The sequence below is a fragment of the Neoarius graeffei genome, chromosome 23 (assembly GCF_027579695.1).
Source record: "Neoarius graeffei isolate fNeoGra1 chromosome 23, fNeoGra1.pri, whole genome shotgun sequence".
In the NCBI taxonomy this organism is placed as follows: domain Eukaryota; kingdom Metazoa; phylum Chordata; class Actinopteri; order Siluriformes; family Ariidae; genus Neoarius; species Neoarius graeffei.
In genome coordinates this window covers 39,067,093-39,092,277 of record NC_083591.1, presented here as the reverse complement: position 1 = coordinate 39,092,277, position 25,185 = coordinate 39,067,093, and the positions used below count along the sequence as shown (strand labels likewise).

At 41.9% G+C, this 25,185-nt stretch overlaps 1 protein-coding gene across 1 annotated transcript in view; it reads right to left on the bottom strand.

Moving 5' to 3' along the window:
• The window catches only part of sema6ba (sema domain, transmembrane domain (TM), and cytoplasmic domain, (semaphorin) 6Ba), a 224,719-nt gene that overhangs the window by 48,153 nt on the left and 151,381 nt on the right, over nt 1–25,185 (bottom strand). Inside the window, exon 13 of the mRNA XM_060906139.1 lies at nt 10,992–11,171. Within this exon, the coding sequence (XP_060762122.1) occupies nt 10,992–11,171 (180 nt within the window). The remainder of the gene's footprint in view (nt 1–10,991; nt 11,172–25,185) is intronic.

The following is a 25,185-nucleotide window of genomic DNA, read 5'->3' as shown; positions in this document are numbered from 1 at the left end:
CAATTCTAGGGGCCCAGCACTGCCATGGGGCCCTTTAAGGGGCTGATAATATGCTTTTAATGATTTTAATAAGACTTTTGAAATAACAACAATGCAATATTCCATCTGGTAAAATGAGCTAATTGAACAAGGTTGTCTATTTCTTGAGTTCTTCAACATATTGTCATTTAACCCTCCCCCTTTTGCGAAATGGTATGGTCCAGTTCTGGTAGAAGCGTGATGCGTTAAATCTGTGTGCTGATCAGTGCAACGCTACTTGCTGCTGTGTCGCGGTGCAGCAGCCAGCCAGCCAGCAGTGGAGTGCGTACAGTCTATGATCGCTAAATATGAAGAGTGGCTGTCAAAAATAAAGCAAGGCAGCTGAAAGCTGAGAGGGACCGGAGAGGCAGGCAACTGGTCACTCAGTTTTTCCCAAAGAAAGGTAGCTATCGCTCACATGTGTGTTCAAAATATTAGCGAATGGTAAATGAACAGTATGAACGTGGTTGGATTAGCCTATCAAGAGAACACTTTTACAGTTTGTACAGTGACATTTTTTCCATTTTAATAACTGAACTGACTTGCGTGATAAACAAGATGAAATATTACGTTATGCTGGTGCTAATAACTAGTGCTAATAACCAGTTTCATAACTAATGGGGTGCCCTAAATATGCACAGATTCAGCCTCAGGGGGACCTCCGCCCTACCAAACCACTGAACCCCCCTTTGGAGAAGGAGGTAAGCAGCAATACAACCCATAAATGCTTTAGGATTGAATTTTTAATGAGCGAGCGCCATATACAGTTTGCTAGATTAAAGTGTTGCTAATAACGGACAGCAGTCACATCACACATTTCAGTACCAATTGTCCTAGCACAAGAAGGCATGTGGCAAAATCTTGAATTTTCATTTGTGATTATAAATGCACCAGAATTAGTCACTGACCAGTTTTCATCTAGTCCCTGGTAGGTTAATACATTAAATGTAATAACAAAGTCACAAACTCAAGGTCCATGGGCTATCAAAAGTCAAATAATGACAATAGTGCAATTGTGACGAGGGTGGGCAAAGTTGGGGGGCCCAAAATTCTAATCTTTCATGGGGCCCAAAATTTCTGGCGGCGCCCCTGTCCACAGATAGTATTTGTGGCAAAGTGTGTGTAATGTGTATGGCTGTGCGCTCTAAAATCTCGGTTTAAATTGGCTCAGCTTGCAGTGCGATATGACACTTCGCGCTTTAAAATCTTTTCTTGACATGTTTTACAGTTGGTGCTGGGTACCATGGGCATGATTTACAGAGATTTTAGAGCGCGCAGCCACACACACTACACACACGCTACACACACTTACCAGTCATACCCACTCTACTGCCGATGATCTTCCATACATCTTCCTTTTTGGCTGTATCTTTGTACAGCTTGTGCTTTTTGTCATAAAGCATGGGATTCTTTGACACTTCTATAATCAGCTTGTCTTTTATTGATACAACAAGGATGTACAAATATGCCCGGGAAAAATAGCACATGCTCAGACAACGTCACGTGTAAACGATTGGTCAGATGTTTTATCGGATCAAGTTCAGGTCTGGAAAAAATTGGTCCAAGAAGCAATCTCACCGATACCAATAAACCCAGGCCTGGGCTATAGGTATCGTTATTGGTCTGGTGTGAGCACCAACCACATAAACCCCCAGGGGACTGATATATTTATAGTTATCGTTATAGTAGTTATGGTTATAGGTATAGTTATCGGTGTTGTGGGACGTGGCCCTTATACTAAACAGTCAGTATGTTTACATGCACATTAATATTCCAGTATTATTCCGAATATGACAATATTTGGAATTTGATACGGGTCATGTACACAGCATATTCCATTTGGAAATTCCAAATTTAGCGTTTTCCGATTCAGACATGTGGGATAGGCTGATATTATTTGGGTTTTAGGAGCATTCTTTGGACATGTAAACAGTTGGTCAGCTTTGTGCCTTGTACCCAAAACCACCCAGACACGTATGCATGAATATGGAATATGCACGGCTACACGTAAACAGGAATATTAGTGGAATATCCAGTTTCATTAGCCATGTACAGTGGGGCAAAAAAGTATTTAGTCAGTCACCAATTGTGCAAGTTCTCCCACTTAAAAAGATGAGAGAGGCCTGTAATTTTCATTATAGGTACACTTCAACTATGAGAGACAAAATGAGAAAAAAAAAATCCAGAAAATCACATTGTCTGATTTTTAAAGAATTTATTTGCAAATTATGGTGGAAAATAAGTATTTGGTCAATAACAAAAGTTCATCTCAATACTTTGTTATTTACCCTTTGTTGGCAATGACAGAGGTCAAACGTTTTCTGTAAGTCTTCACAAGGTTTTCACACACTGTTGCTGGTATTTTGGCCCATTCCTCCATGCAGATCTCCTCTAGAGCAGTGATGTTTTGGGGCTGTTGCTGGGCAACACGGACTTTCAACTCCCTCCAAAGATTTTCTATGGGGTTGAGATCTGGAGACTGGCTAGGCCACTCCAGGACCTTGAAATGCTTCTTATGAAGCCACTCCTTCGTTGCCCGGGCGGTGTGTTTGGGTTCATTGTCATGCTGAAAGACCCAGCCACTTTTCATCTTCAATGCCCTTGCTGATGGAAGGAGGTTTTCACTCAAAATCTCACAATACATGGCCCCATTCATTCTTTCCTTTACACGGATCAGTCGTCCTGGTCCCTTTGCAGAAAAACAGCCCCAAAGCATGATGTTTCCACCCCCATGCTTCACAGTAGGTATGGTGTTCTTTAGATGCAACTCAGCATTCTTTCTCCTCCAAACACGACAAGTTGAGTTTTTACCAAAAAGTTCTATTTTGGTTTCATCTGACCATATGACATTCTCCCAATCCTCTTCTGGATCATCCAAATGCTCTCTAGCAAACTTCAGACGGGCCTGGACATGTACTGGCTTAAGCAGGGGGACACGTCTGGCACTGCAGGATTTGAGTCCCTGGCGGCGTAGTGTGTTACTGATGGTAGCCTTTGTTACTTTGGTCCCAGCTCTCTGCAGGTCATTCACTAGGTTCCCCCGTGTGGTTCTGGGATTTTTGCTCACTGTTCTTGTGATCATTTTGACCCCACGGGGTGAGATCTTGCGTGGAGCCCCAGATCGAGGGAGGTTATCAGTGGTCTTGTATGTCTTCCATTTTCTAATAATTGCTCCCACAGTTGATTTCTTCACACCAAGCTGCTTACCTATTGCAGATTCAGTCTTCCCAGCCTGGTGCAGGTCTACAATTTTGTTTCTGGTGTCCTTTGACAGCTCTTTGGTCTTGGCCATAGTGGAGTTTGGAGTGTGACTGTTTGAGGTTGTGGACAGGTGTCTTTTATACTGATAACGAGTTCAAACAGGTGCCATTAATCCAGGTAACGAGTGGAGGACAGAGGAGCCTCTTAAAGAAGAAGTTACAGGTCTGTGAGAGCCAGAAATCTTGCTTGTTTGTAGGTGACCAAATACTTATTTTACCGAGGAATTTACCAATTAATTCATTAAAAATCCTACAATGTGATTTCCTGGATTCTTTCCCCCCATTCTGTCTCTCATAGTTGAAGTGTACCTATGATGAAAATTACAGGCCTCTCTCATCTTTTTAAGTGTGTAGGTACAGTCCCTTTAAGAAACTACATTTCCCATCAGCCAACTTCCGCGTTGACCTATGTCACGCGTGGGCGGGATTTACTACGTCACATCCTCCAGGAACGCATAAGTAACGGAACAACGCTTCCGTCTCTCTCTCTCTCATCTGGATTTCAAGCCATCTGGACACAAAGAGATTTGCTCCGCTGATAAAGACTTCTTTTCTTTTCTTTTCTTTTCTTTTCCTCAAGAATCAGAGTTTCGCGCTTTCTTTCACCTTTGGCCACGGTAGATCCTAGAATCGCGCGATTTTAAACTCAGCTTGAGTTACAGCCGGTTTTGTTTGTTTATTCATTATACGTACGTATGGACTGCAGCCCAAGCAGTTAATTAATGTTAGAAGCGACCGGATCCTTCTAATTAAAGTGCTGTGCACATTATTCTGATCAGAGACTCTCTTTTCACCACGAGCGACCACGCGTCGGACCAAGAAATCCTCTGCTTTCCACGGACGCGACTCACGTGCTCCACAATGGTGAAACTCCAAAAGTCTCCGAACATCTTCTCATAATCTCGCGTAGAGACGAGATACTGAAGTAAGACTGGCATTTGGGCAAAACCTAGTCTTAGGAATTAGCTTTTATTGAAGTAGTGTGAATTTAAACTCAGGAACGGTTTAATTGTTTACACTGTAGACACGCAGCGTGTTGAATTGATGATTGTTCTATTTTGTTTTAATCTCTCAATTGTTTAATAGATAGGCTTTGCATGCTCTCTTTCTTCTATTCCTTCCTAACACTCTTAATTTCATTCTTACACACATTTTGACCTCATCAAGATTTCAGTGGATTTAGTAGTGTTATGAGCTAGTGGATTAGCTACTGGCTAGTCCTTTGTTACTTAGAGACACGTGGCCACAGGCCTCACGACACACCTTAGCTAAACACACAGCTAATTCCTTTGTCTTGTTAGCAAGCTAGGCTAACTTTTGCTTAGGCCACACACAGGCTAACTCTTTGTTCAGGCCATGTGGACATACACAGGCCTCACGACACACCTTAGCTAAACACATGGCTAATTCTTTTGTTTCATTAGCATCCAGGGCTAATTGTATTGTCTCAATGGACCACGAGGTCATCATCCTCCCCCCCCACAAACACACGTGGAGTTAGCTACCAGAGCTAATTCCTTTGTTTCCACACACACACACACACACACACACACACACACACACACACACTGTATATAAGATTTCAACTGCCATTATTCAATGTTATCTTTGTTATAATAAATTCAATTATTATTGAAACTGTGTTTATTTGCTTCCATATTCCTTGAAGTCACACAATCTCAAAGAATTCCAAGGTGCATATGAGTTATGTAATATGGTAAGTGATCATAATAATTTGGAATATACCATAATTTAGCTGTTTGGTAATTTATTATTAAGCACCAAAATTAATGGTATGATTCAATGAGACTGATTCAATGAGACTGATTCAATGAGAATGACTCAATGGTATGATTCAATTTAATGATTTAATGAGACTGATTTAATGAGATTGATCACTTGATTACCAATTGCACCTACAAGTGGGAGAACTTGCACAATTGGTGGCTGACTAAATACTTTTTTGCCCCACTGTAAAAAGGTTAGAATTGATATTGGGATTTTTTTTTTCCGGATGAAGGGCAAAAAACGGAATATTTTGTGTATATAAATGTAGTCAATGAGTCTGAAATCCGACTAGTTCAATTATCTTAGTTATATAACTCTACACTGAGAGCCTGTGGATTTATTTTACAGTTAAAAGTCTGCAAAAAATGTAAGAATCCTGCCTTTATTTTCACACCTGAAAGCCTAGAGAAAATATTTCTCAACCAGCTACCAACCCAAGTGCCTAATTATGCTCACAAATACATAATCAAAACATTCATAAACTCCTACACAAACCAAACAACGATAAAATATTAATAAACCTCTTTATGAAACATAGCCAAAACACCTATTAACATTCATAAAGGCACAAAACAAACCACACAGCTATATTCACACCCAGAAACACAAATGGTTATTTCGGTATGGTCATAAATTTGGCTTAAATATTCTAATTGTTGTATTGAAGCTGAACTATTTGTCACATTAACATTTTCACTGTAAAGCCTGTGGGAATCAGGTAGCATAACCAGTTGTTGCAGGAGTGTAAACACGGGTGTGTTTGCGAGCATATTAGGTTCTCTGAGGGTGATATGGAGAAACAGGTACAACCTTTCATCTTCAAACAGCAGCTTTGTTTTATGTTTTCGTCTACCATGTGTCTGCGCCTGCACACGCGCGCACACACACACACACATGAAAGCTAATTGAACGTGCTACCTCTTTTGTTTACGGTGACATGTTGTTTTGATTTCGTCTGCTGTTCAGTTATGACTAAATTGACTATGGAGGGCTTTTGAAGTAGTACTTTTCACTCCACAATGAGTCTATTGCTCAGTATCATTGTGTTGTACATCATTTGTCGGAGGAAAAATTCACATTGTCTAAAAGTATGAAACAAATAAAAGAAATGATGAAAGAAGATCTAAATGCTTTACTGATAAATGTAGCGCACTGAGCTACATGGTATTAGGAAGAACAGTGCAACAACTAAACACAATTTCCTAGTACACAAGAGTGCTACAAATATTGGTTATACAGTGGTGCTTGAAAGTTTGTGAACCCTTTAGAATTTTCTATATTTCTGCATAAATATGACCTAAAACATCAGATTTTCACACGAGTCCTAAAAGTAGATAAAGAGAACCCAGTTAAGCAAATGAGACAAAAATATTATCCTTGGTCATTTATTTATTGAGGAAAATGATCCAATATTACATATCTGTGAGTGGCAAAAGTATGTGAACCTCTAGGATTAGCAGTTAATTTGAAGGTGAAATTAGAGTCAGGTGTTTTCAATCAATGGGATGACAATCAGGTGTGAGTGGGCACCCTGTTTTATGTAAAGATCAGGGATCTATCAAAGTCTGATCTTCACAACACATGTTTGTGGAAGTGTATCATGGCACAAACAAAGGAGATTTCTGAGGACCTCAGGAAAAGCGTTGTTGATGCTCATCAGGCTGGAAAAGGTTACAAAACCATCTCTAAAGAGTTTGGACTCCACCAATCCACAGTCAGCCAGATTGTGTACAAATGGAGGAAATTCAAGACCATTGTTACCCTCCCCAGGAGTGGTCAACCAACAAAGATCACTACAAGAGCAAGGCGTCTAATAGTCGGCGAGGTCACAAAGGACCCCAGGTTAACTTCTAAGCAACTGAAGGCCTCTCTCACATTGGCTAATGTTAATGTTCATGAGTCCACCATCAGGAGAACACTGAACAACAATGGTGTGCATGGCAGGGTTGCAAGGAGAAAGCCACTGCTCTCCAAAAAGAACATTGCTGCTCATCTGCAGTTTGCTAAAGATCACGTGGACAAGCCAGAAGGCTGTTGGGAAAATGTTTTGTGGACGGATGAGACCAAAATAGAACTTTTTGGTTTAAATGAGAAGCGTTGTTTGGAGAAAGGAAAACACTACATTCCAGCATAAGAACCTTATCCCATCTGTGAAACATGGTGGTGGTAGTGTCATGGTTTGGGCCTGTTTTGCTGCATCTGGGCCAGGACGGCTTGCCATCATTGATGTAACAAGGAATTCTGAATTATACCAGCGAATTCTAAAGGAAAATGTCAGGACATCTGTCCATGAACGGAATCTCAAGAGAAGGTGAGTCATGCAGCAAGACAACGATCCTAAGCACACAAGTTATTCTACCAAAAAATGGTTAAAGAAGAATAAAGTTAAATGTTTTGGAATGACCAAGTCAAAGTCCTGACCTTCATCCAATTGAAATGTTGTGGAAGGACCTGAAGCGAACAGTTCTTGTGAGGAAACCTACTAACATCCCAGAGTTGAAGCTGTTCTGTATGGAGGAATGGGCTAAAATTCTGCCAAGCTGGTGTGCAGGACTGATCAGCAGTTACCGAAAATGTTTAGTTGCAGTTATTGCTGCACAAGGGGGTCACACCAGATACTGAAAGCAAAGGTTCACATACTTTTGCCACTCACAGATATGTAATGTTGGATCATTTTCCTCAATAAATAAATGACCAAGTATAATATTTTTGTCTCATTTGTTTAACTGGGTTCTCTTTATCTACTTTTAGGACTTGTGTGAAAATCTGATGATGTTAATACCCCTGTTCAACCAACAGGGAATGGGTTCTTGAACTGGTTCCATTCAGGATTCTGTGAACCTTAGTGCCAGGTAGTGAACCAGCCCACATTTTCATCAGTTTTGAGCGGAACCCTTGTAAATCAATGATGCATCATGAACAGAGGGCGGTGCACAATGCACAACGGAAGTAAACAGTAGTAGCAGGATGGCAGAGCGCATTGATTACCTGTGAGCTGTTGTTCTATTATTACAGATATTTGTTTTTATTCCATTTTTTTTCTGAAGATGTATCCTTCGATGCACTTTGATTCCTCAACAAACTAATTACACGCCCACTGATGTCATCACAGTTCCTGCTGGAAAAACCAGCTATATTTTGATTCAAGCTGGGAAACAACTTTTCAGGTTCTGAACCAATTTATTTTTGGTCGAAATGCTCTGAACGGTTCAAAATTTGGTGAGTGAACCAGAACAGAACCCATTCCCTGTTGGTTGAAAAGGGGTATAATAGGCCCTGTATATGTTTCTGACAAGGCTTCTACCTCAGGTGACTAAGTAAACATCCATCCCATCCCATCCATTATCTGTAACCACTTATCCTGTGCAGGGTTGCAGGCAAGCTGGAGCCTATCCCAGCTGACTATGGGCGAGAGGCGGGGTACAACATGGACAAGTTGCCAGGTCATCGCAGGGCTGACGCATGGAGACAAACAACTATTCACACTCACATTCACACCTACAGTCAATTTAGAGCCACCAATTAGCCTAACCTGCATGTCTTTGGACTGTGGGGGAAACCGGAGCACCCGGAGGAAATCCATGTAGACATGGGGAGAACATGCAAACTCCACACAGAAAGGCCCTTCTCGGCCACTGGGCTCAAACCCAGAACCTTCTTGCTGTGAGGCGACAGCGCTAACCACTACACCACTGTGCTGCCTGTAAACAATCTAAAGATATTTTAAAGCAATGTTTTTCCCAAATCATTTGGGGTTGTTATATCCCAGGTCAGAAAAGTTCACAAGTTCACATTATCAGAATCAACAACGAAGCTGGGACACAGTCGTGCTGCTTATCAAAACGGGGTCTTCATTTCATTATAATACCCATGTGATTTCCCGTGGAGATTTTCATTTCGTAACAAAAATGAGCCTTGAAAACCAGTTATATGCTGTCCTGTGGACTGTGTGTGGTATGTGTGGGCTATATGGAAAAGCAGCTCTATAAATAAAAGCATGTTTCTTTTGTGAGTTTCTGGCCAGTTTGTATAGAAATATGGACTGGAGCGCAGTATTTATGTCAGGATACTGAAGTAAACCACTGACTGAGGACAGAAAAAAATTAATAGTCCACCTCCTATTCATATCTGTATTTGTGAATACATTCATTTGAATTATAGACCGTATCATATTTGGTTACAACCCTAATAAACACTGATTGAATATATTCATGAAGCAAACACCTATTAACACTCAATCACCAACCCAATACCGTATTCAGTCCCAAGGCCCTACATGAAGCAAATACTTACTAACACTTAAAAACACTGATCCAAACCAGGGATAAACCCCTACATAAACACACAACCTATATAATAATACTCTATAAATAGCAGGCTTGCAGTACTCGAGTCCAGGACTCGGACTCGAGTCCGACTCATGCCCTGATTTTAAGGACTCATGACTTGACTTGGACTTGAGCACTGATGACTCGGACTCGTACATTAACTGCATTCGGATTCGTAAATTGGAGACGAGGGCTCGGATTTTTTTCTTTATTTTTGTAACATGCCATAATAATTTGGCATTAGATATTTATATCTACATTAATTTTATACTAATTTTGTGCAAGAGAATGAACATTCACCGGTTCATATGTCATGGTCAGGAATAAACTAACGTTAATGGCGCTAAAATGCCTGGAGAGAAGCCCCTAGGATTGTCCGCTTTGCTTATACAGACTTCTCATGCAGTGGGAAAAACTGCACTGCTATGTGTTCCATATGTAGAAGAACTATCAAGGAGACAATGGGGACAACCTTGAAATTCAATTGTCATTTGGTAAGACTCCACCCAGAGAAGGAAATGACACGCTATGTTCATTGCTCTGTTGATAGCGGGGCTTGCTGACTGATGAACTATCTAGTGTTAACCCTCTCTCATGTTATTTGCTCTGTTGATAGCGGGGCTTGTGTTGGACTCAACTCGGATCAATAGTGGACTCGACTCAGACTCGACTCAAGATTTTCTTTAACCTCCTAAGGCCCAAGCTGTTTTTTTACATGCATTTTTTATTTCTCTTTGCTATTTGGGCTTATTAGAACCTGATTAGAATAAAAACTAAGCATCATCTTTTGATAAGATGTACTTTTAGAGAAAAAGTATGTCCACATATGTGGATTCTTGTTCCGAATTTCTAAAAAGTGCTGTCCACGCATGTGACCGCTAAGCCCTAGGAGGTTAATGACTTGAACTTGGGCGTGGCACAGTGGTGTAGTGGTTAGCGCTGTCGCCTCACAGCAAGAAGGTCCGGGTTCGAGCCCCGTGGCTGACGAGGGCTTTTTTGTGTGGAGTCTGCATGTTCTCCGCGTGGGTTTCCTCCGGGTGCTCCGGTTTCCCCCACAGTCCAAAGACATGCAGGTTAGGTTAACTGGTGACTCTAAATTGACCGTAGGTGTGAATGTGAGTGTGAATATGTATCAGCCTTGTGATGACCTGGCGACTTGTCCAGGGTGTACCCCGCCTTTCGCCCGTAGTCGGCTGGGATAGGCTCCAGCTCACCTGTGACCCTGTAGAATAGGATAAAGCAGCTAGAGATAGTGAGATGAGAGGAGATGAGATGAGATGAGACTTGAACTTGACTCAGATTTGAACACTGGGAACTCAAGGCTGGACTTGGACTCGAGGTTTAGTGACTCGACTACAACACTGGTAAATAGCAGAACATCCATAAACACCTACCCCAAGCAAACATACATTAATATTCATAAATGTCTACAGATGAGAAAACTGTAATATGGTAACTGTCGTTCACTGTAACGCCAAAATATTTCACAGATTAAATACTCAACAATATGAAAAATGTGATACAGTAAATGTCTGCCTAACACCAAATAGTGGAAAAAAAGGTGGAAACAAACTATCACAATGAAAGTTTGTGTTACCTCTCAGGATTATAGCCCTCTAATTCCTCCAGAAAGACGTTGTTGCTGGAATAAGGGTTGTCTTTACCCGGTGTGATGAGAAATTTCAGGACGGTGCCCCTGGTGGACCCAAGGAACACTACAGTGCGGTTTCTGTGTGGTCCTGCCTCTGTATCCACCACCATGGTGTTCAGTTGGTACCTGGAAGTAACGGTGAATAAAGCATATAATATTCATGTAATAATGAATTTAATGGCATACAATATAGTCAAACAGACTGTTACATAAATGTTATTTATTTTTACTCAGAGTGCCAATTAAAAGCTTAAATAAGCACAATGGTTATGACACAACATTATGTGCTGAAAGCACTTAACATGACAGAACTGATGACAAGGACAGCCAAGCCAGAAAACTCTCTAACTCCAAAGCAGCTGCTTTTCAAGAGATAAATATATAGAGGATATTACATGGTGGTGTGAAGATATGAAGTTTATCTTTGAGTAGTGAATATATTAACGATTGAGCAAAGCGAATAAGTGTAAATATTTTCAACACGAGATGATAAACTTCATATCTTCGTGCCACCGTGTAATGTTCTTTATATTATATGAACACATCCATAAAACAAACATTTAAGTTAATCAAAAGAATTTTCATTTTGAACCGATTTACCATTTTGACAACGCGCCTCAAGTCAGTGGGAAAACACTGGGAGTGACGTCATTGGAGTGAAATATCAGTGATTATTATACATACAGGTCACTTTTTCAATGGAATAAAAACACGTATTTGTGGCAGCGGGGGCGTGGCCAAGCAGCAGTCTGTGAATGGAGGGCGGGGTCAGAGAAGGTAAGTGGCTAGGTCATTACACCTGATGTCAATTTGTGTGTGTGTGTGTGTGTGTGTGTGTGTGTGTTTTTTGTTGCAGGGATGGAGTATAAAGGGAGGGGGAGAGGAGAGAAGAGGCTCTCTCCGACCACAACACTTATGTATGAGTGAGTGAGTGAGTGAGTGAGTAAGAAAGAAAGAAAGAAAGAAAAAGCTGAAAAGCCGAATAAAGTGCGTGTGTGTAAACACAAACTCTCGCCTGCCGTGCTTCTGTGCTCCACCCACACCGGGGTTTACGACAGTATTCTTTTCCCTTCTAGCAGGTTTCATTCATCTGGTTTGATAGCATGCAATATTGTTAGCATATCGCTTCTCTTATGTGTATTATGCCACTCTACCCGATGGACAATGAGTGTGCAATATTGTTACGGTATTGCATGGCTGTCAAGACAGCAAGATGTCACACGTCAGAGCTGATGTGAATATCCACGGAGAAGCTTTTCTGCTGCACATGCGCAGAACCATTTCCGTGTTCACCGGGAAAGAGAAAGACGCATTGAACACCCGAAAGACTACCAAAACTTTGTTTGATATTCTTCACTCATATTTACAAGAGAAAAACATACCAAAGGACATCAAAAAACTGGAAAAGAGACATGTTGGAGATGTAAAACTTCATTGATAGCAAGCGACCGTGACAATTTGTAAACAAACATGGCTGCCAGGTTTGCTTCATTAAAAACAGAAGATTTTGAGAGAATTTTGGCTGCCAGGTTGCGCCGTTGTGTGTAGTTATCAATGTTGATTTTAAAAGTAACTAAGTAAATTACACAGGGAAATGAATCCTTAAGTATGAGTGAAAAATAGTGTAGCAAGCATGCAGCGTGGAAGAAGAGCCTGGAGACAGAAATCTTAGTTTCTCGGTCATTAGCCTGTCTAACTTGGTCTTGATAGCACTGGTTTATTAGCATTCGCTAACACTACAGATGAACGCTACAGCAGCTGGAAGGTGACTGCACTGCCATGCTAAACAGCGCCAACTCGTGGGTAAGCTAGCATTGGCCTTTGAGAATGCTGATATGAAGAGAGGTATGTATGTATGTATAATAATCATAATATTCGCTGGCTTTTATTGTGGTACATCAGATATATTCCATTCAGCTAGCATGATACTGAACTCATCTTCGACTTGTTCAGTATCATGCTAGCTGAATGGAATATATCTGATATACCACTCAACACCAGCCAATATTATTTAAATATGTCACTCAGATCCATTTCATATGAAAAATGCAAGTTTTTCAACACAAGAAGATAAACTTCATATCTTCAAGGCAATGTGTGATTTTCTTTTTATTATGTAGACACATTCACAAACAAAAAGTACCCAAATTTATCAAAACAATTCACCGATTTCCTTGCAAGTGATATACAGAGATTTATGTCACGGTTTTGGTTCTCCATGTCCCAGATGGAGCTCGTATGAAAAACACTAGTGGCGTATTTCCCAGTAAAACACTCGTTTCCATATAATATACAGTACATATAACACAAAATTGGCAGGTAGATCAACAAGTATAGTTTCAAAGGTTTCTAAAAAAACTATAATTAAATTGCCAAAAATAAATAAATAAATAAATGCAAACAGTTATGTATGTGAAAGTTACATCAGTCTCACTGACATTGCCAGTTACATAAAAGACAGCCTTTACTCTCACATATGGTATAAACACAGTACAGTGAAATTCCTTTCTCTGCATATCTGAAAGGGTTGGGGTCAGAGCACAGGGTCAGGCATGATATGTCAGAACTGAAGTCATTAAGGTTCCACAGTAGCAGTCTGGCAGTACTGGGATTTGAGCTCATGGAGTTCTGATCATTAGCCCAGACCTGTTATTGTTGAGTTTTCCTTACCCAACTCCTTCAATAAATAACTCTAGACAAGTTACCAGATTCTCCTGACTAGTTTTCACAATGGCTTACATGCTGTTTTTGTACCCTGGTACATATTTTAACAACCAAAGCTTATCTGTCTTTTCGATTAACAATTAGAACAAATCATAACTTTTATTACAAACTCCTTAATGGAATTATGAAATAACATAAGTTTGGGAGAAACACTATGCCTAAAGTTTTTCCTAATTAACTTCTTATGCATTTTTCCACTCGTGATAGAGTTTCCACTTCTACCACCTCCCCAACTCATTACCAATACTCTCACTAACAAACTCCTACCCAAGACCCTTTAATGACTACAGATTAGTTGCCTAATACAAAAAAAAAACAGAAGCCCAAGTTAAAGAGTGTACCCCCATTTCAGTTCCACAGTCACTCTCCATGCCATGTTGTCTTTGCATCTGCAAACACATATCTACCATATGTTCACACTCATGAGCAACAAAGCAACAGGAACCCATTCATTTTCTAAGTACAGTTCAGATACAGAGCTATGCTTTCAATTGTTTTAGCGACAACAGCAAGTGAACAAGAGTGCTCGGAGAGCACAATATCCCCACTAGTAACTATGCTGTAACTCTAGTAAAATGTGACTGAATTGAACGAAATTGCAATGTGCGTATTACTGATATATAACAAAGAATCCTGCCAAGCTTCGTGAAATTCCTCCAAAAATTGTGAGAGGAGTTAATTTCAGAAGGTGAGTACCCTTCCCAGGACGGACAGACGGAAATCACCATGACATAATCCCCTTCGGGCTTTTCAGCCAGCAGGGGATAATAAAAATTGTGAAGGAAGTTGATTTCAGAAAGCAAGTACACCTTGATGAAATTGCCAAAGTACAAGTTTGTTAATAATCAAGGGCATAACTCTGGTAAAATTTGCCCAAATTAAACAAAATTTTAATACACGTATAACTGTCATATAACAAAGCCTTTTGCCAAGTTTGGTGAAATTCCTCCACAAATTGTGAGAGGAGTTGATTTCAGAAGAACGTACACCCTCATGAAATTGTCAGAGTACAAGTTATTTAATCAAGGGTCAAAACTGGTAAAATTTTCACAAATTAAATTAAATCACAATATGCATATTACTGTCGTATAACAAGGCCTTTTGCCAAGCTTCGAGAAATTCGTCCAAAAATTGTGGGAGTTGTTGATGTCAGAAGGCGAGCACACCTTCATGAAATTGTGAAAGTACAAGGTTGTTAATCAAGGGCTGTAACTCTGGGAAAATGCAACCGAATTTAACGAAATAACAATATGCGTACTACCGACATATAACAAGGCCTCTTGTCAAGTTTCATGAAATTCCTCCACAAATTGTGAGAGGAGTTGATTTCAGAAGGAAAACACACTCATGCAATTGTCAAATTATAATTGTGTTAATCAAGGGCTGTAACTCTGGTACAATGTGACCCAATTTAATGAAATTACAATATCTGTATTACCGACATATAACAAAGAATCCTCCAAAGTTTCATGAAATTCCTCCAAAAATTATGAGAGGAGTTGATTTTAGAAGGTGAGCACCATTCCCAGGAAGGAAGGAAGGAAGGAAGGAAGGAAGGAAGGAAGGAAATCACCACGACATAATCCCCCTTCGGGCCTTTCGGCCAGTGAGGGATAAAAAGTGACCAAAGTCTATGCAAATTAAATATGATATCTGAACCTCATAGTAAACGTTAGTGCCTCTGTTGAGTGAATGTAGCGAGAACAGTTTGCTTGCTTTTCTAAACTGTGAATGAAGCAAGTGTGAATTCTTGCATGTAACAACCAATTTGCACATAAATGCAAAAAGTGAGTTAGCTAAGTAAGTTTATATAGTGTACGAGGGCAGGGGCGCAGATAGGATTTTTGAACTGGGGGGGACTGAGCTGTCAGCAAATGATTCCATTTTGTGTATATATATATATATATATATATATATATATATATATATATATATATATACACACACACTACCGTTCAAAAGTTTGGGGTCACTTTGAAATGTCCTTATTTTTGAAAGAAAAGCACTGTTCTTTTCAATGAAGATCACTTTAAACTAATCAGAAATCCACTCTATACATTGCTAATGTGGTAAATGACTATTCTAGCTGCAAATGTCTGGTTTTTGGTGCAATATCTCCATAGGTGTATAGAGGCCCATTTCCAGCAACTCTCACTCCAGTGTTCTAATGGTACAATGTGTTTGCTCATTGTCTCAGAAGGCTAATGGATGATTAGAAAACCCTTGTACAATCATGTTAGCACAGCTGAAAACAGTTTAGCTCTTTAGAGAAGCTATAAAACTGACCTTCCTTTGAGCAGATTGAGTTTCTGGAGCATCACATTTGTGGGGTCGATTAAATGCTCAAAATGGCCAGAAAAATGTCTCGACTATATTTTCTATTCATTTTACAACTTATGGTGGTAAATAAAAGTGTGACTTTTCATGGAAAACACAAAATTGTCTGGGTGACCCCAAACTTTTGAACGGTAGTGTGTATACATGTTATTTCACCTCCCTCACTGGCATCACCAGGAACTACCTGCAGGCCAGGACAATGATAACATTTTAACATAGCCTATGGAAATCCAAAGTTTACACATTATCATCAAGCACAGAAATTGCAAAACTGCAAAACTAGTTTTAAAACCGCTAAGTTCCAACTGTTAAACATAGCGAGAGGCTGGGCTACGTGTGTGTGTGTGTGTGTGTGAAGTGTAAACCAGTGCATCCTGACTTTCTAACTATGCCTGTGTGTTGCGTGAGCGGCAGTCAGTCAACAACTCTTCGCAAAGTTTCCTTATGAAACAATATGCTCGCTGAAATTATGGCAGGGAACGGCAGATTAAACATTAAAACTGCCTTCTGAGCACTGTATCTACAGGCTACCACCGAAAGAAGGAGGCTACCAGAAAGGCATCTCTACTCCGTACGATTTTACTTTCACTACGACATTACTTTGAACAGACTATCAAAAAATTGCAAGGTGATATGATAAAGTAAGGCACAGTTTACTTACAGACTTTTTTTTTTTTTTTAAACGATGCAATCGTTTTCTGCCTTTTGGCACCCTTCATCATGCCGTGTTGGGGTCCTGAACTAGGAGGAGCTGTCCCCGATATGCCTGTCAAACTTGTTGTGGGTAACCATAGCAACCAAGCTCGAGCTCGCAACCTGTGCAGTCTGTGCAGTTGCAACTATGTATGTACTGCTGTGCACCTCAATAAACCGAATGGTAATTAGTCTTTTGAATTTTTCGTGAGGTTTGCCTTATGCAAAGAAAGACAGCATAGATGTTTTTTCCTCCCTATAAGTGGGGGGGACCGAACAAGGTGAATTTAAATCTGGGTGGGACGAATCCCCCCCGTCCCCCCTCTATCTGTGCCCGTGTACGAGGGTACTTCATAAAGTTCTTGGCCTCACCTGGAAACAAGGGGCATAACTCCCATTTTGGGGGCATAACTGTGTACTACGTATAAAGCCTTATATCACTGTCCAGAAAAAAATCAAATGAAAGAAGCAATCAAAGAAAAAAACAGAGGAAAGCTTGTTGGTCCAGGACAATGTGCCCGTCCACACAGCACAGCTGGCAGTGGCAGAAGCAGCCAAATGTGGCTTTGAGCTGTTGCCCTGTGCACCGTCTGACTTCTATCTGTTTCCCAAATTGAAATCCCACTTTCGTGGTCACCATTTTCAGAGTGATGATGAAGTCATCTATGCAATTGAGGAGGATCTGGCAGTTCAAGATGTGACTTTCTTCCATGAAGGGACAGCGAAGCTTGAACATCAGTCAACCAGGTGCATTGAAGTTAAAGGAGACTATGTTGAAAAATAATGCAAGGACAATCTTTCTCCTGTGACGTTTTCCGAGTGAGGACGAGAACTTTTTGAAGTACGCTCGTACGTATACTTCCAACCATTTTTCATCAGAACTAAAAAGACAAAAAAAAAAAGCGAGACAATGCATGCCAAAAAGGGACAACAGTAGTAAATGCTTCACACCCACAAGAGACAAACTGCAAATGGCACAAGCACAAATTTCAGCATAAACTTTCCTTCCATTTCTTGGGAACATTGAGGCACAAAATCGATATATATTCAGATCAGTAAGAACACTCCAAAGACTGCTGTGCTTTCTTCTACATTTCTGTGTCGTTCTATACTGTGTGAGAGAAATGAATTCAAAATGTCATTTTCTACAGACAATATCATGTGGAAAGTCAGAGTAATGAAAACAAAAGCCTGCTGTACAGTGGAGGAAGGAGGAGTAAAGAGAGGAAAGAAAGAAGAGAAAACAGAGATTGAGTTAGAGGAGGTGGAATGGAAGAAGCGCTTTCTCACAAGGAGGCCAACAGTCTCGAATGAAATTCCAGTTATACTAGCTGAACATGTCATCAACCACAATTTTGGTATGAGATACAAAATTTCTCCAACACTGTCAGGGAACATTGTGTGTGATGTCGACAAAATTTCTTTCTTTATAAATGAAGCAATTTAATTTTTCATCTCTTGTGGACCTCAATTTCATTATTATGTTTTTTAAAGTTATTTTCATTAATAAATTCATAAATTCATTCATTAATTTCATGTCATATGCAGGGTTCTCCAGAAAATCTGAAGTAGCCAGGCAAAAAAAAAAATGTAGTAGGCGGCTCTGGAATTGGCAGCGCCGAAATTGACATGCTTTCTGGTGCATTCTCAGCTAATAAATTACTAATCATTACACTGTAAAATACTTGCAAAATATGTATGAAATTTCCCTCCAGATGTATGTGTGCTTGGCTTTCTCAGTTACCCTCTGTAGTACACTGCCTGGCTCTGTAACATAATTACATGGTGTAACATAACTACATATGCTACGGTGTGGTCACGTGGTCTGGCTCAGCCAATCAGAGTGCAAGAATTGATCAATAAATATGGCGTTGCTTCCGGTCAAACTACACCTGGATCGAAGACAATTTTGTGGTGAAATAACTGGATTTGCAGCAAATTATGGGCAGTGGAGACAATATGTCTGTGAAGGTTGTCAGTCATCCAGATCATAGTCAAACTGGACTTGCTTGAAATTCTTGACATTTTACCTCTCATCCGAAAGGCTTCTTCAGTTCTGTCTGACTAGTAGGGAGTTCCAGGTATTTATCCTCTAGTGGACCAAAAGCAACCCTAAAGAGAGTCGTTGAGGTCACATGGGTCGTTGAGTCATCCTGGAGGTATGGACCCTTTTCACGTGACGTCACGACAAACGCGGCCACCATTTTGGATGTGTACTACCAGTAGTTTACCACAGCCAACATTGAGGAACGGCAGCAAAGAAGGTTTTTACTTTCAGCAAGACTTCCATCATGCCACTATATTGTTGTGCACCTGGATGTAGTAACCATCAACAAACAAGGCAAGGTTTATCATTTTATCGGATCCCGACGGAGAAGCTGGATAGCGGCCATTAACAGATTGGCAGCCCTCGGCATACCAACGCTTGTGTAGTGACCACTTTGTTGGAGGTAAGACGAATAAAATTAGCCAGAAAAGGCATTACATTGCTGTTAACATTCTGTGGCGGCGAGTGTGTAACCAAATAGGCTAAAATAACCCATTGTAACCTCTTTGTTCTTCTGTAGTAGCTATTGTTGACTAGCTAATGTCAACAAGTAGCTGGTATGTTACTGTAGCAATGTTTACGTTCAGTCATTTGGATGACTGTTAAAACCTTTCAGTCTCAAGTTTTTCCTTTACTGTATTTACTAGTTTACTGTAATTATGATCCGGCAGCTATTTACACCGGATCCAGTATAAATAGCTGCCGGAGCCAACGTCCGAGGTTCCGGAGCGCGCTCCGGCTTGCTCTCCCTCAAATTAAGCAGCGCGCGCCGGCTTGCTCCCGGAGTGCTCCGGCCGAGGTTCCCCTCAAATTAAGCAGTGCGCGCCGGCTTGCTCCCGGAGTGCTCCGGCCGAGGTTCCGGAGCACACTCCGGCCGAGGTTGCCCTCAAATTAAGCGGCTTGCTCCGGAGCAAGCCGGAGCGCGCTCCGTAACCTCGGCCGGAGCACTCCTGGAGCAAGCGGGAGCGCGCTCCGTAACCTCGGCCGGAGCACTCCTGGAGCAAGCCGGAGTGCGCTCCGGAACCTCGAACGTTGGCGTGTATGTGTATGGCGATGGGTTTTTAATGACATAGGTATACAGATCATGTGGGCCGAAGTCAGGTAAAGACGAGGGCTTCGTGTACTTCCGTACGTCAGTGAACAATCCTGGTGGAAGCAGGTAAACGTCGTTCTCTAAGCCTGCTAACCTCAATTTTTGCAAATACCTCTCCCTCTGCTCGCCCTGTAAATGCCCTACGTCGCTGGATAGTGAAGGTGTTTTCTGCATCTCACTCCTTTTTCTTTTATGTTTTTCGTTTGTCGCCTTCCTCGCATTCAAACTGATTCGAGCCGAAGTCCACTACATGTCCAAAATGGCGGTCGCGTTTACGAAGGTCACGTGACTGAAAAGGGTCTATAGGTCACTGGGGGCCAGGTGTGAATGGTGTTAGCAGCCTAGAGAGTCGTTAGGGTGATCTGTGGGTCGTTGGCTCTCTCTGCCATCACGTGAGTCATTGAAGTCAGCTGAGGCTACATCCACATGACAACGGCAATGAGATTTTAAAAAAATATATCGCGTCCACATGGGCAACGGATCAGTAAAATATCAGGTACATATGGCAATGCAACGCTTGCTGAAAACGATGCAATACACATGCCACACCTCTAGGGGCGCTGTAAGACGGTCCCATCGGAGACACCAGAATAATAGAAGAAGTAAAGGCCAATTTATGCTGACAACCCAGTCCTCGCAGATAGCGTCGCAGACAGTGTCTGCATAGCCCCCCCACCTTCGCAGACGCTCTGCGCGCACCTCCCAAAAATTGTGACCACCGCAGAAGCCTCGCAGACAGCGTCGCAGACAAGAGGGCTCTGATTGGTCCACTCTACATCCGCTGTACACGCACTTCTGCTTCCCTACTTTCCCGGTTTGGTTTGTTTTCACGACCGCCATTTTTAAAAACACGAGCGAAGATGGAGCAGCATGAAGAGCGGTTGATTGAGGAAGTGAGGAAGTACGTACATCTATACGACTCCAGTTCTAGTCATTATAAAAAAAAAAAGTTCTAGTCATTATAAGTAACCGGAGGATAAACACTCCACTAACCACACCCACCAACTACTCCTAGCGACTTCGCGCCCCCTTACGTTGTGCCGGTGAATAACATCGCGCACGCCTATACTCCCCGCTCAACGATAAATTACAACTGTCTGCAAAAAGCTATCTGCGAAAGCCTTGTCGCAAGAGCATACAGAGGCCTTAAGGACGCATGCGCATAAACTATTATGCGCAAGACTTCATATTAGCCACAGTCAGAAAAATCTGTTCGTAAAATTACGTTATAATGACCAAATACAATGAAAAGTATTTTTCCAGTCTCACCTGTGAAAGGTAATCCCATGTGATCTCGTTTGGACGGCAAACCTGTTGGTACAGTTAAACGCAGCACATGAATGAGGCATCTTTATTCTCCGCTTTGCCCCATCCAATATGGCGGCGAGGATGACGTACGAGTCTACGTGGAAGGCGGCGTCTTTAATGGTCCAGAATAAATTGAATGCTACACGTTGATGGATTAATTTGTTCTTCTACGTCCTTTTTGAGGAATGTATTGTAGGACTTAAACCAACATCTGAAGAGGTGAGATCGCTCCTTTTTTTCCCCTATTTTTGCTGGCGGGATTGACTCTGCCCTAAGGGCTACTCTCTCTCTCTCTCTCTCTCTCTCTCTCACTTTGCACCATTACACAATAAATATTCACAGTGAAAATATTTTGTAAGCGCGTTTCATGAACCAAGTTATAGGATTGGTTGACAACTCGCATCGAGTTCGTTACACTTCTACCTGGCAAGAAGCACATGTGGTTGTGACGTCATCGTAAACAAATCCGTTCTACTCATCCAGACGACTTCGCAACGGCGCCGTTGCCAGATCTTTCCACTCTGGAACCCGTTCTCAAAAGATTTCGTTTTGGGGCACCCAAAACGCCGGTGCCGTGTGGACGCCAGGCCGAAACGATAAGCAATTTTATCAGATTCACCTGAATCCGTTGCCGTGTGGACAGGGCCTTATGAGTCTTGGTGTGGATGTGTATTCAGTTTTCTGGGAAGTGTCCCAAGGACTGCATTGTAGGTGGCTGATAAGTGGTGTCTCAGACCACCTCCTCTGTTCAGTGATGGTCGTTTCAGGTTGACAAAGATGGTTGATGAAGCTGGGCGGTATGGTGGTGTAGTGGTGAGCACTGTCGCCTCACAGCAAGAAGGTTCTGGGTTTGAGCCCAGCAGCTGGCAGGGGCCTCTCTGTTACCCCGTTTCCACCAAATCAGTTCCAGGGCTGGTTCAGGGCCAGTGCTGGTGCTGGTTCACAACTCGTTCAACTTGTGAGCCAGCTGAGAACCAGTTTGCTTTTCCATAGCTCGGGGTGCTAAGCGGAGCCACGTCACTAAGTCGCTGTATACGTCAGTTACGTCGCTGCGTTTGTATAAACCTTGGCGTGAACATCGTAGCAACAACAAAACGGAGAAGAAGCAGCAGCAATAATAATAATGGATGACTTCGCGTTTGTACAGCTGCTGCTTCTCACCATTTAAAAATGGCGACCTTTCGCGATCTTGCTATTGTTGTTGGTCTTAACAGCTCCGCCCCCCCGCTGACATAAGCGGTTCTTTCCTCTGGCCCAGCAAAGAGTTGGTGCTAGCCTGGAACCGTTTTTTCTGGCCCCAGAGCCAGTTCTTCGTCAGTGGAAACAGAAAACCCGGTTCCAAACTAAGCACTGGCCTCGAACCAGCCCTGGAACTGCTTTGGTGGAAAAGGGGCATGTGTGGAGTTTGCATGTTCTCCCCATGTCTGTGTGGGTTTCCTCCAGGTGTTCCGGTTTCCCCCACAGTTCAAAGTTAGGTTAACATGGGGTGGCCTTGGGCTGAAGTGCCCTTGAGCAAGGTACCTAACCCCCGACTGCTCTCCGAGCACTGTAGTATGGGAGACACTGCTCTGGGTGTGTGAGATGGGTTAAGTGCAGAGGATGAATTGAAGTGTGCATGTGACAAATAAAGGTTTCTTCTTCTTCTTTTACTCCTCTTTCAAACCACCAGTCTTCTCTGGCTAAAGTGCACACATTGTAGTCCTGAAACGAGTGCCCTTTGTTATTGAGATGAAGATAGACTGCAGAGTTCTGGCCTGAGGAACTGGCTCTCCTGTGTTGAGCCATGCGCCTGTGAAGCGGTTGTTTCATTGCATTGAATTGCGTACACGATATTGTCCTGTTTGTGTCTGGGTATTCTGTCCTTAGGGTGGACCAATTTCTGCCTCAGAGTGTTACTGGGTCTGAAATGTACAGGAATGTTGTGTTTGTAGAAGATCCTCTTGAGTTTCTCAGATAGTCCAGAAATGTATGGATGTTTGTTGCTGTTTTATTCCCTGTCCATTATGTTTCTTTTTCTGGTCTTGACGAAAGCCCAGGTGGGATACCTGCACTTCTGAAGTGCTTCCTTGTTGTGTTTTGCTCCTTCTCTTTCCCTCTACCATTGTAAGAATGTTCTAAGTTCTGAATTGAAAGGCAAGTTTTTATTTTTTCAGGGATCGAGTAACCAGCACGGACCATCTGTGCAGGTGGAGAAAACCGCCGGTCGCCGGCACTTGTGGACATCTCTGCATATGAATTTATATTTTTATATTTATAATTTGTAACATTTACATTAAAATATAGGCGGCACAGTGGTGTAGTGGTTAGCGCTGTCGCCTCACAGCAAGAAGGTCCTGGGTTCGAGCCCCGGGGCCGGCGAGGGCCTTTCTGTGCGGAGTTTGCATGTTCTCCCCGTGTCCGCGTGGGTTTCCTCCGGGTGCTCCGGTTTCCCCCACAGTCCAAAGACATGCAGGTTAGGTTAACTGGTGACTCTAAATTGACCGTAGGTGTGAGTGTGAATGGTTGTCTGTGTCTATGTGTCAGCCCTGTGATGACCTGGCGACTTGTCCAGGGTGTACCCCGCCTTTCGCCCGTAGTCAGCTGGGATAGGCTCCAGCTTGCCTGCGACCCTGTAGAAGGATAAAGCGGCTAGAGATAATGAGATGAGATGAGATAAACAATTCATTGCATTTCTGTCGTTTTCACTAACTGATGCATATAGTGCCGATCTCAGCATACACACTGTGACAGCTGTGTTCTCAATTAATCTGTGCAGTGTGCATAACAAAGTTTGTTGAAATTTATATGCCAAGTGTGTGTTATTATAATGTGAATATTTCATTGTGAGAAAAGTGTTTACGGATATGGAGCCAATATTTCACTTTGCTCATAATTTATGTGGATTTGCAAAATGTGTGTATTATTCTGAGATCATTTGAAACACTGAGACACTGTTTACAGAAACTTGTGCATGCAAGGGACAGAAATAGTAAAACGACATACAATAAAACAACACCGAGGGTGCAATTTCTAGTAATGATTCTAAGCAATATGAATATTTCATTCAGGCAGCCAGATGGAACAAGTATCAACAATAACCTTTTTACATGGAAAAAAACAAACAAACAAAAAAAAAAACGTGCCACATGATATAATGAATACATTTAATAATAAGATAATACTACAGTAGCCCTTAGCTATGTTTTCACAGGAAACATATTTGCATAATTCAATATTAATTTTGAGGTAATTCCATGGAGTTTGTGATATGGACTCCAAGATTAATGCTAGAACATGATCAAGACTGATCTGCAGCACCAATAACCAAGACTCAAGCTCACTCTGAATCAACAGGCAACATCAGTGCAATGTCTCGTACGTTATTTTTATATAAGACCATTTCCTTCTCCAGTCTGACTGGTCAAAAGGTTCTATAATTTTCTATAACAGCACCTTTGACAGTAATTCCAGCTGTAAAGCAAATCACAGGTTTATATTAATGTGATAATTCTATCCATCCATCCATTATCTGTAACCACTTATCCTGTGCAGGGTCGCAGGCAAGCTGGAGCCTATCCCAGCTGACTATGGGCGAGAGGCGGGGTACACTCTGGACAAGTCGCCAGATCTTTGTAGGGCTGACACGTAGAGACAAACAACCATTCACACTCACATTCACACCTACGGTCAATTTAGAGCCACCAATTAGCCTAACCTGCATGTCTTTGGACTGTGGGGGAAACCGGAGCACCCGGAGGAAACCCACGCGGACACAGGGAGAACATGCAAACTCCACACAGAAAGGCCCTCGCCGGCCACGGGGCTCGAACCTGGACCTTCTTGCTGTGAAGCGACAGCGCTAACCACTACACCACCGTGCCACCATGATAATTCTAATGTGCTACAATTTCAAAATCAAAGCCTAATAATCAGGGATGGAAGTAATGAAATACAGTTAC